General features: G+C 32.7%; 2 protein-coding genes across 2 annotated transcripts; one reads left to right on the top strand and one right to left on the bottom strand.

Annotated features, from left to right (window-relative positions):
* Window positions 1-4,052: 4,052 nt before the first annotated feature.
* LOC133190843 (uncharacterized protein C2orf81 homolog) lies at window positions 4,053-8,419 on the bottom strand. Its single transcript, XM_061326527.1, has 11 exons — window positions 8,167-8,419; window positions 7,635-7,797; window positions 7,416-7,485; window positions 7,169-7,304; window positions 6,624-6,732; window positions 6,172-6,375; window positions 5,775-5,878; window positions 5,463-5,605; window positions 5,121-5,173; window positions 4,804-4,875; window positions 4,053-4,536 (listed from the first exon to the last, which is right to left on the bottom strand). Exons 1-11 carry the CDS (start codon window positions 8,280-8,282, stop codon window positions 4,342-4,344), a joined length of 1,365 nt encoding a protein of 454 aa, XP_061182511.1. The 5' UTR covers window positions 8,283-8,419; the 3' UTR covers window positions 4,053-4,341.
* A 458-nt stretch (window positions 8,420-8,877) lies between these two features.
* Window positions 8,878-12,489, top strand: LOC133190842 (enkurin domain-containing protein 1-like). Its single transcript, XM_061326526.1, has 6 exons — window positions 8,878-9,000; window positions 9,329-9,489; window positions 10,078-10,227; window positions 11,076-11,236; window positions 11,410-11,546; window positions 12,002-12,489. The coding sequence occupies exons 1-6, from the start codon at window positions 8,928-8,930 to the stop codon at window positions 12,160-12,162; spliced, it is 843 nt and encodes a 280-aa protein (XP_061182510.1). The 5' UTR covers window positions 8,878-8,927; the 3' UTR covers window positions 12,163-12,489.
* Window positions 12,490-12,921: the final 432 nt, after the last annotated feature.

Raw genomic sequence — 12,921 nt, 5'->3', positions numbered from 1 at the left:
TATTTAGAATTTATCTCTAAGTAAGTGGTAACCATGGGTACATTTTGAATACATTTTAGATGCTGAAAAACACTCAATATTCACAAATGATAGATGTTACATGATCAAACTCAATCAACAACTTAAGAAAAACAATAAAAGATATTTGACCTTAATTAATCAGGTATTGGCAATATTATTCTAAAAATAACTTTCATGGTTGTCATGGTAACACAGTGTTACCATGCAAAATCTGTTGGTGTGATTGGGTTAATGCTACTATCTTGAGGAAAAAACAATAAAATTCATGACTGACACATATACATCCTTAGGACCTTGCAACACCAACAACATAAGAAAAATTGGGATTAATTGTTGTTGTTTTTTTTTTTTTGCAGTGTAACCATTGAAACAACCTACTAGTTGTTTAAAGTGATATATTTTTGCTGCTTTGGGAATTTATTTACCTTTTAATCAAGAAACATATTATTTGACTAACCTTGAATAGTACTTATCTGGTAGAACTAAAGTTGAATATCATATATTGATAAAGTTTGTTGAAAAATACAACACTGTTGCTATGGTTTCCAAGAAGAGAAAATGTTTGATTTTGTTAATTTTGTGTCAATATTAAACCTTATATGCCAGCTTTTTGCATGCAGTTAGAGATTTGGTGGTAGTCAAAATTGAAAGGCAGGTTAGTTTTCATATATATATAAAGTTTTGGGAATCTACATACCAGGGTACGTATCCAAGGAAACAGAATATTTTTCAGATTTTTATGCATGTTTTTTCGCCTTATTTCCATAGCAACATTCTATTTAAAGAAATGAATTTGAATTTTTTGAAATGTGAAAATCAGGGTCACACCAACGCCTTTAAAAGTTGATCATCTGTTATATAGAAATATGCTTTTTAAAAAGATAGGATAAGATTAAAACACTAAGAGAGTAAATTTAAAATCCTTTCGTGGTATAAAAACCATGGCAACCATTGCCAACCTATAAGAAATATCATATTTCGTCCTTGGTATACCGTATATACTCGCCTATAAGTCGGTTTTTTGGGAGTTGAATTTCGGTCTAAAACTCTATGACCGACTTATAGGCGAGTCATAAAAAGATTAGTATTTTTCTGGATGGGGAAGTGTAAGATTTTTTAAACATTTCCCACGATTATCGTTGAACAAGGTCTGGATATATTATATCATTTATGTATTCTAAAATTATACATAAAGTACAAGTATTTACATATTTTGATAACTTTTTTTTATCTTAAGTGTGCATTATGTTTTTTTCTTATGATTTAAAATTAAATATCGGCGTCGTTTCTAAAAATATTAATCGAAACCAGGTTAAAACATCAGAGCATTGATTTGAAATTGTCAACTGATTCTTACAAAAAGTTGTACCGACTTATAAGCGGGTCAATAGCAAATCCCTCCAAAATAACCTCAAAAAATACAACCGACTTATAGGCGGATCGACTTATAGGTGAGGATATACGGTATGTTACAAAGATCTGTTGTCTATTATTTGCTTGCATTTCAACCTTTAATTGTTTTTATTCTTAAGTTTATGACTTTATAGAATTAAATGAACAAAATTATTACTTTTGATGAATTATACTTTGTTTCCATAGTTATGTATTTAGTAGTTGATTTACCAAACATGTTTATCATGCATATAAGACACCAGGCCTTCAACTTTCAGAAACAGCCATTGCCACTTGTTTGCTTTGCTGCAAATGTTAACTGGGGGACTCTGAGCATGTTGAAAAATGCCATTTTTCAAACTTTAGGACATCTTGCTATGGTAACCATGACACATAGCAACCAGTTTTTGCCTGATTTGAGTTTACTGCATCAAAGACTTTTATCTTAGAGAGTGTGGAGAAATTCTGAGACTATGCATGCCACAGCTCCTATATAAAAGTTCAAGTCATTACACAGAATGGCTCTTAATTCCTCAGTGCCCCAAAATCATTTCACTGACAGGAAGTATAGTCTGTTCCATGTATAATGTACATATTTGCAGGTCTTCTATGACTATGTAGTGAAAGACCACACATAAATACACATAAATAAAAGAGGATAAGATATTTCAATGGCTTTATCAGAGAGATTACTTTGACCTTGAAAGTGGAAATGGTGACCATGACTTTTGACCTTTAAATCTGTAACTGTACGTAGCACATTTATCTCTGTGAAGGATTACCATTGTGGTGGTCAAATGGGTTCAATCGCCAGTGACCAGATAGCTCAGTTGTTAGAGCATTTGACTGGAGATTCAGAGGGCCCAGGTTCAAATCCCGGACTGGTGTGTCTCATTTCTCTCCTTTCCTGTTACACATGTATAATATTAGCAAATGCAGTCTTTGGTGATCTGACACTATGATAATGCCAGCCATTTCAGAAAGGGATTCATAAATACTCAAGATTTCTCATCACTTGCCTTTTCAGTAATGACATGGCACACATTTAGAATCCATTTGGTCACACTTGGTTGATCTCCGGAAATAATTACTACTCCCTCATAACACTGTAAATTTCTGTAGACTTTTGAAAAATCATGACATATTGGTTTGTTTCAAATTGTATCAATCGAGTAAAAATGGTGTGGAAATGATAAAAAAATTAGTGTTTTATAATATTGTTTTCAAGATGAGTCAAATTTTATTTCCTATTGTCAAAAATTAGGTGGAAGTGCTCAGGCGAGACAATTTTTTTAAAAACTTTTTAAAACTTTGTTTATGCAATGTACCAGGTGTGTCAACCTGGGTTTTGCCAAACTTACTATCTGCAGTTTTATTTGTGGATTACCTGGTTGCAATATTTTGAATATAGATGTGTATGCCAACTCCAATCCCTACCTTACAATTGGAAAATGATTTGGATATATGCTTCTATCTAGCTAAGTATACTGTCTAGGCTATATATATTTATACATATTTCATATCAAATTTTGAATACCTTGAAATCCAGTCTTACTATCTTCATAGTGATTTTTTGAGAAAAGAAAATCTGCTACCACCAGCTAGAACTACGTGTACCAGTATTTTTATTAATCTACCCAGGATTATGATATTACGCTGTAATTATGGCAAGATGATTTTCAGGTGCTGCAGTTGACCTTTACCTGTGCACTCGGCACCAAATCTTAGCTTTTGGCTGGGAATTTTGAAACATACCAGCCAAAACTTTATGTTTAACCATATATAGCTTAAATAAGTATATCAACATAAAACAGTTACAATCATGACTAATAAATGACCCAACCTTTGACCTTATAAATTCAAATTATTTGTCAAGTCATTTTTATACCCCCTGCTTGAAAAGTGGAGGGTATATAGTGATAGGGGTGTCCGTCCGTTTGTTTGTAAGTCCTTCCATCCATTACGCTTTGGGGTACACATCTCTTATCCACATCTCCTCCTATACCACTCAATAAAATTTAATACTTTCACAGAATCTTTGTTACATGAGTGCCATTGTGCACCTCCTATTTTACTTTTTTTGATCAGATGCATGGTTTGGGTTTCCAATAGCAAAACATAGACAACTGCCATTCTTTCTCTAATATTGAGGGATAGCCATGCATCTCTTATCCACAACTCCTCTTATACTACTGAATAAAATTTAATGATACTTCCACAGAATCTTTGTTACATAGTGCCATTTTGCACCTCCTATTTCGCTTTTTTATCGGACACATATTTCAGAGGCCTGTTCAACAGAGCGAACGTTCGCGAGCGCTCGCCAAAATTCCTTATCTTTCCAACAGAAATGTTCGCGAGCGCTCGCGAACGTTCGCTCTGTTGAACAGGCCTCAGGTCTCCCATAGCAAAACTTGGACTTTGCCATTATAAACATATGGGAGGTGGGGTATCATTTTGTGAGCTCAGTGCTCACAGTACCTCTAGTTTTTCTTTAACCTATGCTTGCAATAATTAGCAGATTTGTACCTTTTAAAAGGATGTGTTTTACAACATCATGACCTAAATTAGACTTTGACCTCTGAACATAGGTTTTAGTGCACTAAAACAACATTACATATAAGCTTGAATCAGTTAAAAAAAATAATAAAAATTTATTTGATAACAATCACATATTCAATTTCTCACATCAATTTTCACTGTTAGATTTATTCATGAATATCACAAGTGACACTTTCATCATTTAAAAAATGATATTTGTGTCAAGCAGAATTTAACATGTGCACATTACATGTATGTATATAGTACTATTAAGTAGAGTAACTGTATATAAAACAACAGTATATAATCACTTGTTTTTCAGAAATATTCTGACAACAACAAATTTGAATTTAAATCCAATCATTAGGAATCCCTCACTCATCCCTCTCATGTTGATATTCGGGGCTGACTAGGAGGGTGGGGTACAATGGGGGGTAATGGGGGAGAGTCTCTGATTGGTCTAAGTATTGGGGTGGTTCTGTCAAGCAGATCAGTAACTTCTAGGGCTGGATTTGTTGTTTTATTGGCCACTGGATGTAGTCCTTGTAGATTTGTTGTTAACACATCAGATTTACGTACATACTGTAATACCAAACATGAGTACTCTTTCAGATAAAGATGATTTCCTTGTAAATTACATTAAGTACAAACTGCAAAAGAGTCCAAATTTACTTCTTGAAAGAAAAAATGGATACACACATGTATAGGCAAAATGAGTTCTATTGCATATTGATAGCTAGTCTTTGAAAAAAAAAAGTCAAATGAAAATAACCCTTCAAAAATTCTTTGGAACCAACTGCCAGACATTAAGTTTTTTGTACCTCCTAGTGTAACATTTAGATGACTTACCCTCTTTGGTCCTCTCCTAATTCTTCCGCCCTCCTTTACTGTCACCCCAGGAGCTAGTTCCATTGTCTCTATCTGCAGAAAAAAATATTTGGAGAATAAAAAAACAATTCAAAAATTATGGATACATACACATGTAGAATGTGTAAACAGTTCCCCAGTAAAAGAAAATAATTAAGTTATAATCTGAAAGACTATGAATTTGCATTCAATTTGCTTACACCAAAGTTAAAAATTATCTTTATAAGTAAGACGTGCCCAATTATTACTTTAATTAGCTATTTGAAATAATTCATCAAAGATTTCTGTATTTTACTCACCATAGGTGGAGGTAACTCGGTCTTTGCATCTGTTTGCCTAGATGAGGAATCATCTACAACAGTGGATATGAGAAAATCATAAGACATGAATATCATTCATTAATATTAATCAAATAGTATCATGTAAAAGCATGATGAAATTTGCAGAAATTCAAATACTATGGAACCAGTGCTACAAGCAACCACACAGCACTATTCAGTGAAAATTCAAACAGATGAACTCTGATTTGCAACAGTTTACAGATATTAAGATGAATGCATATATATCCTTAAATTATTTAGGGAAAAATGATATCACATGTTTTCCATTATATGTATGTATACAATACAAATGTAGCTCACCAAAAGATTTATCTAGCGATTCTTCTGGGGATGTCTTCTTTTTCTTTAATTTTATTCTCATGAATTTTCCGTGTCGCATGGCCTCTAGTCTGGCTTGAGCTGCTTCAACTGATGGATCTACTACCTGATAATTAACTTTAACTCTGAAATAAGAAATAATAACTCTCTTCTGCAACCCGCAAATACTGAAAAACATCAACTTTCACTCTCATTTTATCAAAACTACATCTTTAATTTTTTTGTAGAACTTCTCTTCTTTAAATTGTTAAAGATGAAATCTATAAGCATTGCTCAAAATATATTTATACATACTTATGTGATGGTAGTTTTTCTGGGTTTAATTTGACAACAGCCAGAACATTGCCCATCTCATCATAAACAACATCTTTGTTCCCTGGTGGCCTTCCAGACTGAACCTGAAAGAGTTAATCCCCTTTAAAGAGCATTCTCACTACAATGCATATCAGGGACTTTCTGATATGTCACTAAAATAATTATACATGTAGTACAATCTGGCATATCAAAGGAAGACATTGTTCATAATTTTTGCATGTGTTTAATAAATATTTATATATATATATATCATTTTTAGAATTGTCTATTTCAAAAGAACTTTGGTAGTAAAGTAATTCTCTTTCTCTATAACTCTCTTACACACACATGAGAGTATGAGAGAGAGAAAAAGATTATATATGTGCTTAAAACTTACTTTGAGAATTGAATGACATGATGCTGGCATATTCAACAGACCACTGGCTTTGTCCATTTGCTTGAATTCTAGACTGGCCTCAATTTCAGCTGCTACCATCTTCATCTCTGTTTCTTCCAATGATTCAGACATTCTGCTGACATGACTGGAGCCAAGTCTACCCTTGTATGGCTTGAACTTAAACTTCCTCTCCGGTTTCTTACCCTGTGATATTGAAAGAGTGAGTGCAATTTAAGTGCAAATTACTGCATTTTACAACAAATATAAATTATTACAATCATAAATGTTAAAATGAATTAAATTTTATTCACAATATTCTAGTACCCCGGTAATTTTAATTGAAGCATAGTTTAAGATACACATATAAGTGAGGACTTTTTATCATACCCATTTTATTTATTATTATCATTATACTTCCTGGATAAAATAAAACACAAATATCCTATCGGTACCCTATTAAATTGGGTTTTGGTTTTTTGTGGACTTTCTTCTTCTGCTTCTGAGACTTTGTCTTCCATCTCTGGAACCTCCTCCTCAACTTTTGTACCTTCCTTCCCTGGTCTAAAAAATAAAAAGATTTCAATTCATGAATTTGTACCTAATACATGCATGTATGTGTGCATTAACCCTCTACAACAAGTCTCAACAAATTACAGAATAATTACGTATTTATATTGTATTTGTATAGTAAATGTTTAAAAAAAAGTTGTCATCAAACAATTGAGTTATCATTAAAATGCAATAATAATGCACCTTAATTTGAAAGCTCAAGAATTTCACGTCTTAGATTATTTTCTTTTAATAAATTATATCATGGACAATATTGATATAGTCAATCCTTATTATCTAAAACTGGATGGCACCCAAGAACAAACTTTGTGATATCCAGGTATTAGAGATATTGAGGTTTAAATACATATAGAAAAGGTGGTTGGGACTTACAACAAAATTTGACATATCCATGGTATTCGAGAAACCAAAATTTAACTGTACTTACAGTGGAGAAACATCTTCATCTTCAACATCAGGATTTTCATCAAAGACTTCTGCCACAGGGGAAATAGGTCTGGGAGGAATGATTTGTTTTGGGACAGATCCCTGGGCCCAGCAGTCAGTTGAGGCAGGATCTGGCTCTTAAAGTGAAAATCAAATGGCATATTTCTAATTTTTGTGCCAATAATAATAAATACAAATATTGTTTATTTTTTAAAAATATTTTAAAATGTAAACAGCACTTCACATACCCTCATCTTCCATCCATCCAGGATCAGTTTCAATTTTAACTTCTCCTTCATCTCGCGCTAAAAACTGCCACTGAAACATAAAAGAACTTGAGAATTAACTTTAATTATACAAATAACTTTAAAAAACTCAGACACAACAAACAAACAAGCAATAAAGAATATTAAATGATATCTGTGTTGTAAATTTTATAATTTTTGTCTGCTCTGTTTTAATCTTACATCAATTATTTGAAGAATCGCATCTTTTGCCATTGTAACTGTGAATGGAAGGAGTTGTTTATCTATGTAAATATCGTATATTTTTTCCATTGTGGTATCCACCACCTCTTCCATAATGTCTTCAATGAAATCCTCTGCTCCATCTTTGTCAAGCATGAAATTCCTGCAGAGTATAAATGGTAATATTTAATAATCATAATATATTTCAGCTCATTTACAATTAAGCTTCAGGTTGCTGGGTGCATGGTCAACAATTTACCCAAAAATCCAATTAAAAATATGAAATATGATTGTTCTAGTCCCAGTCTCTTATCAAGCTAAGAAAAACCCACATGATATTCCTGCGATAATATTAAATTTTATTAGCTGCTTGAAAAAAATGTGCATCTAAGCGCTATAACTAAATGGCATCTACATACATTCAATATAGTCTTATATTTAACGTAATATTCTGTAGCATTTTATTATAACGAGTGACTGTGGTCTTATTACAGCAAAAAGAAGATAAATGTAACGAAACTCGTCTGCATACCAGTCCTGATCTGTGAATTTTCCAGGAACGATTTCATGTGCAACCACGGGTGTATGTGCAGGTGGTGGCTTAGAGCCTTTGTCTGCCCGTGATTTGGACACGGCAGCTCGCGACATGATTACTTATTTTTTGTTCAGTCGATATTTTGACAAAATACACCCTGAAATAAAATCCCGAACTATCCCGTATCTGTCATGTTTTCGCTCGGTTTTGCTTAAACCGGATGTTGATGTTACCTAGACAATACAAGCTCTCGTTAATACGAGACATTTATTTTTCTCCTAAAAATATATCAGATGAATTTTTAATTCAGTTTATTTACAAGTTGGTACTGTTATATTAATTTTGTTTTCTTTTTGTCTTTTCCGATAAATTCTTTGCTTATTTTTTTTTTTAAAGATTGGTCACGTGACTTTCAATATGGAAGGTATGTGTTTTAGCGTGTATAGAAACCACTTGATCAATGTATTTGCTTTGCTTTGTCTTCAAATAAGATGTTTATGATAGACGTAAGATAAATGGTTAAACACTCTATATTTAAGAAATTAAAGTATTGAGAGTTAGTGATGAAAAGGTACCAAGTAATGTTGTAAGTTCCATGCTGATTGCAAATATTTGTAATAATTTTTAAGATTGAGAGTTAGTGATGAAAAGGTACCAAGTAATGTTGTAAGTTCCATGCTGATTGCAAATATTTGTAATAATTTTTAAGATTGAATGACAAAAATATACCCCTGATCAGTAATTGAACTCACAAAAGCATGCACGGAGGAGGAACGATGATGGTTAGTGGTAGCGGCTATGGCCAAACACATTTTGGAGGAGGGCGCCCAGGTATTAAACAAAGTAGAAAATACATGTAGGCCTATACACATGTTTGAGAAATGCTTTATGATTATACATTCACCTGTACAGATTAATAAAGGACCCCTTGGGGTCACAGGGATGACTGGACATGCAATCATAATTAATATTACATTTTAATTAATAACAAACAATCTAAGCTTATAATTAGTGAAAAGATGCATAACTTTAATTATTCTATTTTATTTGTGAAACAGTTTGATTGCCACCATATTAGTGTTTCAATTAAGAAAAGCACAGTACCATTTTTTTCTGTTTGCTAAGAGAAAAACATTCAACTAGCCACATTTCTATTCAGAGAGCAGAATGCGAGACCATTTGAGTGAAAATGTGAAGAGAATGAGGCAAATTCAGAGACAGTCTAAGGAAAGAGAAGCCAATGCTCACCAACCAGTCAAAGCACTATGGAAATCAGAAAAATATAGTGGAATAACATCCAAAATCAGAGATGACATACAGGTTTGAATTTATATGTTACACATTAACAATACTTTGTAGATACTCATCAACAAATTATGCATAGCTAGATGTGCTTAAATGATTTCACCTTATTGTAAATGTTGACAGATATATAGAGAATAATAAATACCCTTTTCCATATCACATCCTATATCAGCCAAAAGGCTGAAGACCTGGGGGCTGATATTGGTCGAGGGCTGATACAGGATGTGATGTGGAAAAGGGTATGTTTTATTATGTTTATACTTAGTAATAAAATACAGCACACATCAACTTGAGAAAAATACAAATAATTAATCATGCACTGACTACTGACATATAGCTTATTATATTTAAAATTAAGTGAATGTTAACAAAAAAAGGTGTACATTGTATCATCACAAGTTTTGTTTATTAAGGTTTAATCTACTAGGGGTGTGATATGAATCTGTATCAGCCCTGCAGGATCCGTATCAGCCCTAGAAGCTGATATGGCTATTGTGACGTCAAGCATGTTGCATATGCAAAAAACCTGTATTTATTACTAAGTATGTGATAAAGTCTGATGTAACACATGTATTGAACATTTAATTTTGTTAATTTATTCAGAGGCCTCCATCTGCTCCAAGGCCAAAGTCAGCTAATTTCCTTCGTGCACACTCAAGAAACGGTCCCTCTGTTAAAAATATTTCTCGTCCCTGTACCCCTGACCCTCCAGCAGAGAAGCTAACTGTCCCCCCAGCCAGGTGTTCTAGTGAGGTAGGTTTATGTCTTTTTATTAAGACTGATTATTTTAGCTTAGTCCATAAGACCATAATTAAAAAAAAATCGTAGATTATTGTCCATATTTTTTGAAAATTATGGCAGGCAGATTTTAAATTTGATTTTGTATTTGTTTCATTGTACATATATTTTTGTTGATCTAATCAGTCTAAGGAAATTTACTTATCATGCCCAAATAAAAGTCCTTTTAGAGTTCCATTTCAATGTAAACATCTCTTACAATAAACCCTCACCAATTTTTCACAACCAGTTGTCCTTGTTAAATATTACAGCAAACACCATCTTGTCAGATGTCAAAATCATGTACACAGTCATGGGATTTTAAAGTGAAAGTTGAATGGAAAGTAGAATAATGATCCCTGGCAATCAGAATCAAGATGTTTGCAAAATCCGAATTAAAAAAAATGAGTCAGTGGTAAAAATTTGGGCAAGTTGGGATGAAAAAATACATGTAGGAATTATTATGGTCTTATGTTGTATACTAAGTAACTTGATCACATATCACTTATGTTTGCATGTATTGTGGACTTGTCAGCCTATAATTACATTTTTAAAAATTTTACCAAAGTATGGGACTATGGGTAATGCAGAACTGTTAAAGTAATGTGGGCTAAGTAATGTTAACAGTCATATACATGTATCTGTACATATTAAATTAACTGCACATAGGACAATTTAGCATGTTTATTATGTTGTTTATTCCTGGGAATAAAGTCTACATATACTATAGGGATTATTTATGTGGTACAAACATGTTTTATTTGCCTTTACTTTTACACCAAGATTTATGTAAGATGTTTCACATGCTTTCTTTATATTGACAGATTAAATTTCATAGAAATAACTTAGACTTTATCAAAATCAATGGAATATCAGCAAAACATCAGATGATGAAGAGAAGTCCCAGTGTGAATGCTTTGGATGAGTTAAAAAAGAAAGAGGAGGAAGAATACAGCAAGCATCAGAGAGGAGAGGTTCCTAAATAGTATGTACAATGTTAAGATCAACACAGAGCTGAAGATACTCAGCTCAGAAATTATACACTTAATGCATGTTTACTTTAGTCAATGGCAGATGGCCAGTAATTTCATTTTGAAAATTGATGAAGCAGAAACACAGAACTTACAGTTTAATATTCGTTGTGATATTTTCACTCAGCCTTCAAGTACGCAAAGACCAGTGGAAGAAAGAAGAAAGGGATAGGATAGCTAACACACCAGACCCAGAAATGCCTCCTGGTCATCGACTACTCCCAGAGAAAGAACGTCAAGAAACTCTCAAACTTCTACTGATAAGTAAGTGTGTTAAGTTGCTATTACCTGCAATAATGTTATCCTTCCCCCAAGATTACAAGATACTCCCTACTCACTGGACTATAGTCTCTCCATATGATCTTTGTTATGGTGGAGATGCAAGACTGATTAAACCAAACCGAAATTTGAGTTTTCTCAAACAAACATTTTATGTTTGTCTTGCAAAAATTAATGATTCTGTTAAAAAATTGCTTGCATAAAAATATTTTTCTAAATTCTTTTTAGAAAGGTAAAAAATATTTTTAAAATTAATGTAAAAAAAAAAATGTGAATTATTTGGACTTTGGACTTTGATGTAGGTTCTGTAGTAAAACGGGGCCATGGTCTTGGGAAACTGAAAAACAATGAAGACAATTTATTGATGTTAAATAAATTTAATAAAGAGGGGTACTTGTATATGCATCTGTCCTTACTGAAATTTTTAATTTTACTTGCAGAGGAAAAGGAATTAGTGAATGAACTGAGTGCTCTACCTCTACGTATGGACACTTTTAGAATCAGGTCACAAAAACAAGAATTAGAGGGTAAAATAGCTGAGATTGACGAGGCTAAGAAAATATTCAACCGTCCCAAAGTGTTTGTCAAAGTTGACAGTTAAAGTATTATAATCTGTAAATACATGTAATGTGATTCTTATTGAAATATTTGTTTCAATATTGAAACATTTGTATAAATGCATTCCTTTTATGTAGATACATTTGTAGATGTGTATTATATCGATTACCTGCTGATACAATTTACTCCTTGGTGATTGTTGAATAGATAATTATATAATCATTTCTATTAAATCACTTTCTGAATTTCATTGAAAAGTTAGTCAAACTGGTTTCCTCCCGAGTTTATAATATAGACACTACTAAAGTTAATTTCAAATCAAATCAATAGTAAAATTTATAATTATACCATACTTTTGTTTTTCAAAATGCAAAATGAAAGGATATTTTTTTAACCTTTTTTTGCATCACGGAACATATTATAACTGTTAAATTTTGTATTTAAATATGTTTTGCCTGTGTTGTAATTTGTTATTGTCTTGTTAGCTCTTCTGAGCCAAAGGCTCAAAGAGCTAATGCTATGGCCATTTGTGCGGTGTGCGTAAACTTTTTAGAATATGGGCCATAACTCAAGAACCCCTTGGCCAATTATTGTCAAATTTGTCACAGGGTATCCTTGGCCCAAGGGCTCCCTTTTATACTAAAACTGGGGTTGTGACCCTTTAACAAGGGGAGATAATTAGGAAAATAGAAAAAAAAGTACTGGTTGCTAAAAAATCTTCTTCTCAAGAACCACTGGGCAGATTATCACTAAACTTACACAAAAGGATGAGGATATGTTGTAGATTAAAATTTGCACGGGG

The sequence above is a fragment of the Saccostrea echinata genome, unplaced genomic scaffold (assembly GCF_033153115.1).
Source record: "Saccostrea echinata isolate AGI-Se365-2 ecotype Australia unplaced genomic scaffold, CSIRO_AGI_Sech_v1 ptg000022l, whole genome shotgun sequence".
NCBI classification, from domain to species: Eukaryota; Metazoa; Mollusca; class Bivalvia; order Ostreida; family Ostreidae; genus Saccostrea; species Saccostrea echinata.
Note: the sequence above shows the minus strand (reverse complement) of the source record. Positions and strands in the feature narration are given on the sequence as shown.

What these genes read in the sequence shown, in the direction of transcription:
- LOC133190843 (XM_061326527.1), bottom strand. Translation starts at nt 8,282, where the DNA reads ATGTCGCGAGCTGCCGTGTCCAAATCACGGGCAGACAAAGGCTCTAAG. An exon ending in CCAAAACCCAATTTAATAGG is followed by an intron (nt 6,376 to 6,623) that starts GTACCGATAGGA and finishes TCAATATCACAG; the next exon opens with GGTAAGAAACCGGAGAGGAA. An exon ending in TTAGGAGAGGACCAAAGAGG is followed by an intron (nt 4,537 to 4,803) that starts GTAAGTCATCTA and finishes TTGGTATTACAG; the next exon opens with TATGTACGTAAATCTGATGT.
- LOC133190842 (XM_061326526.1), top strand. Translation starts at nt 8,928, where the DNA reads ATGCACGGAGGAGGAACGATGATGGTTAGTGGTAGCGGCTATGGCCAA. An exon ending in TTTTGGAGGAGGGCGCCCAG is followed by an intron (nt 9,001 to 9,328) that starts GTATTAAACAAA and finishes ATTTCTATTCAG; the next exon opens with AGAGCAGAATGCGAGACCAT. An exon ending in TCTCAAACTTCTACTGATAA is followed by an intron (nt 11,547 to 12,001) that starts GTAAGTGTGTTA and finishes TTTTACTTGCAG; the next exon opens with AGGAAAAGGAATTAGTGAAT.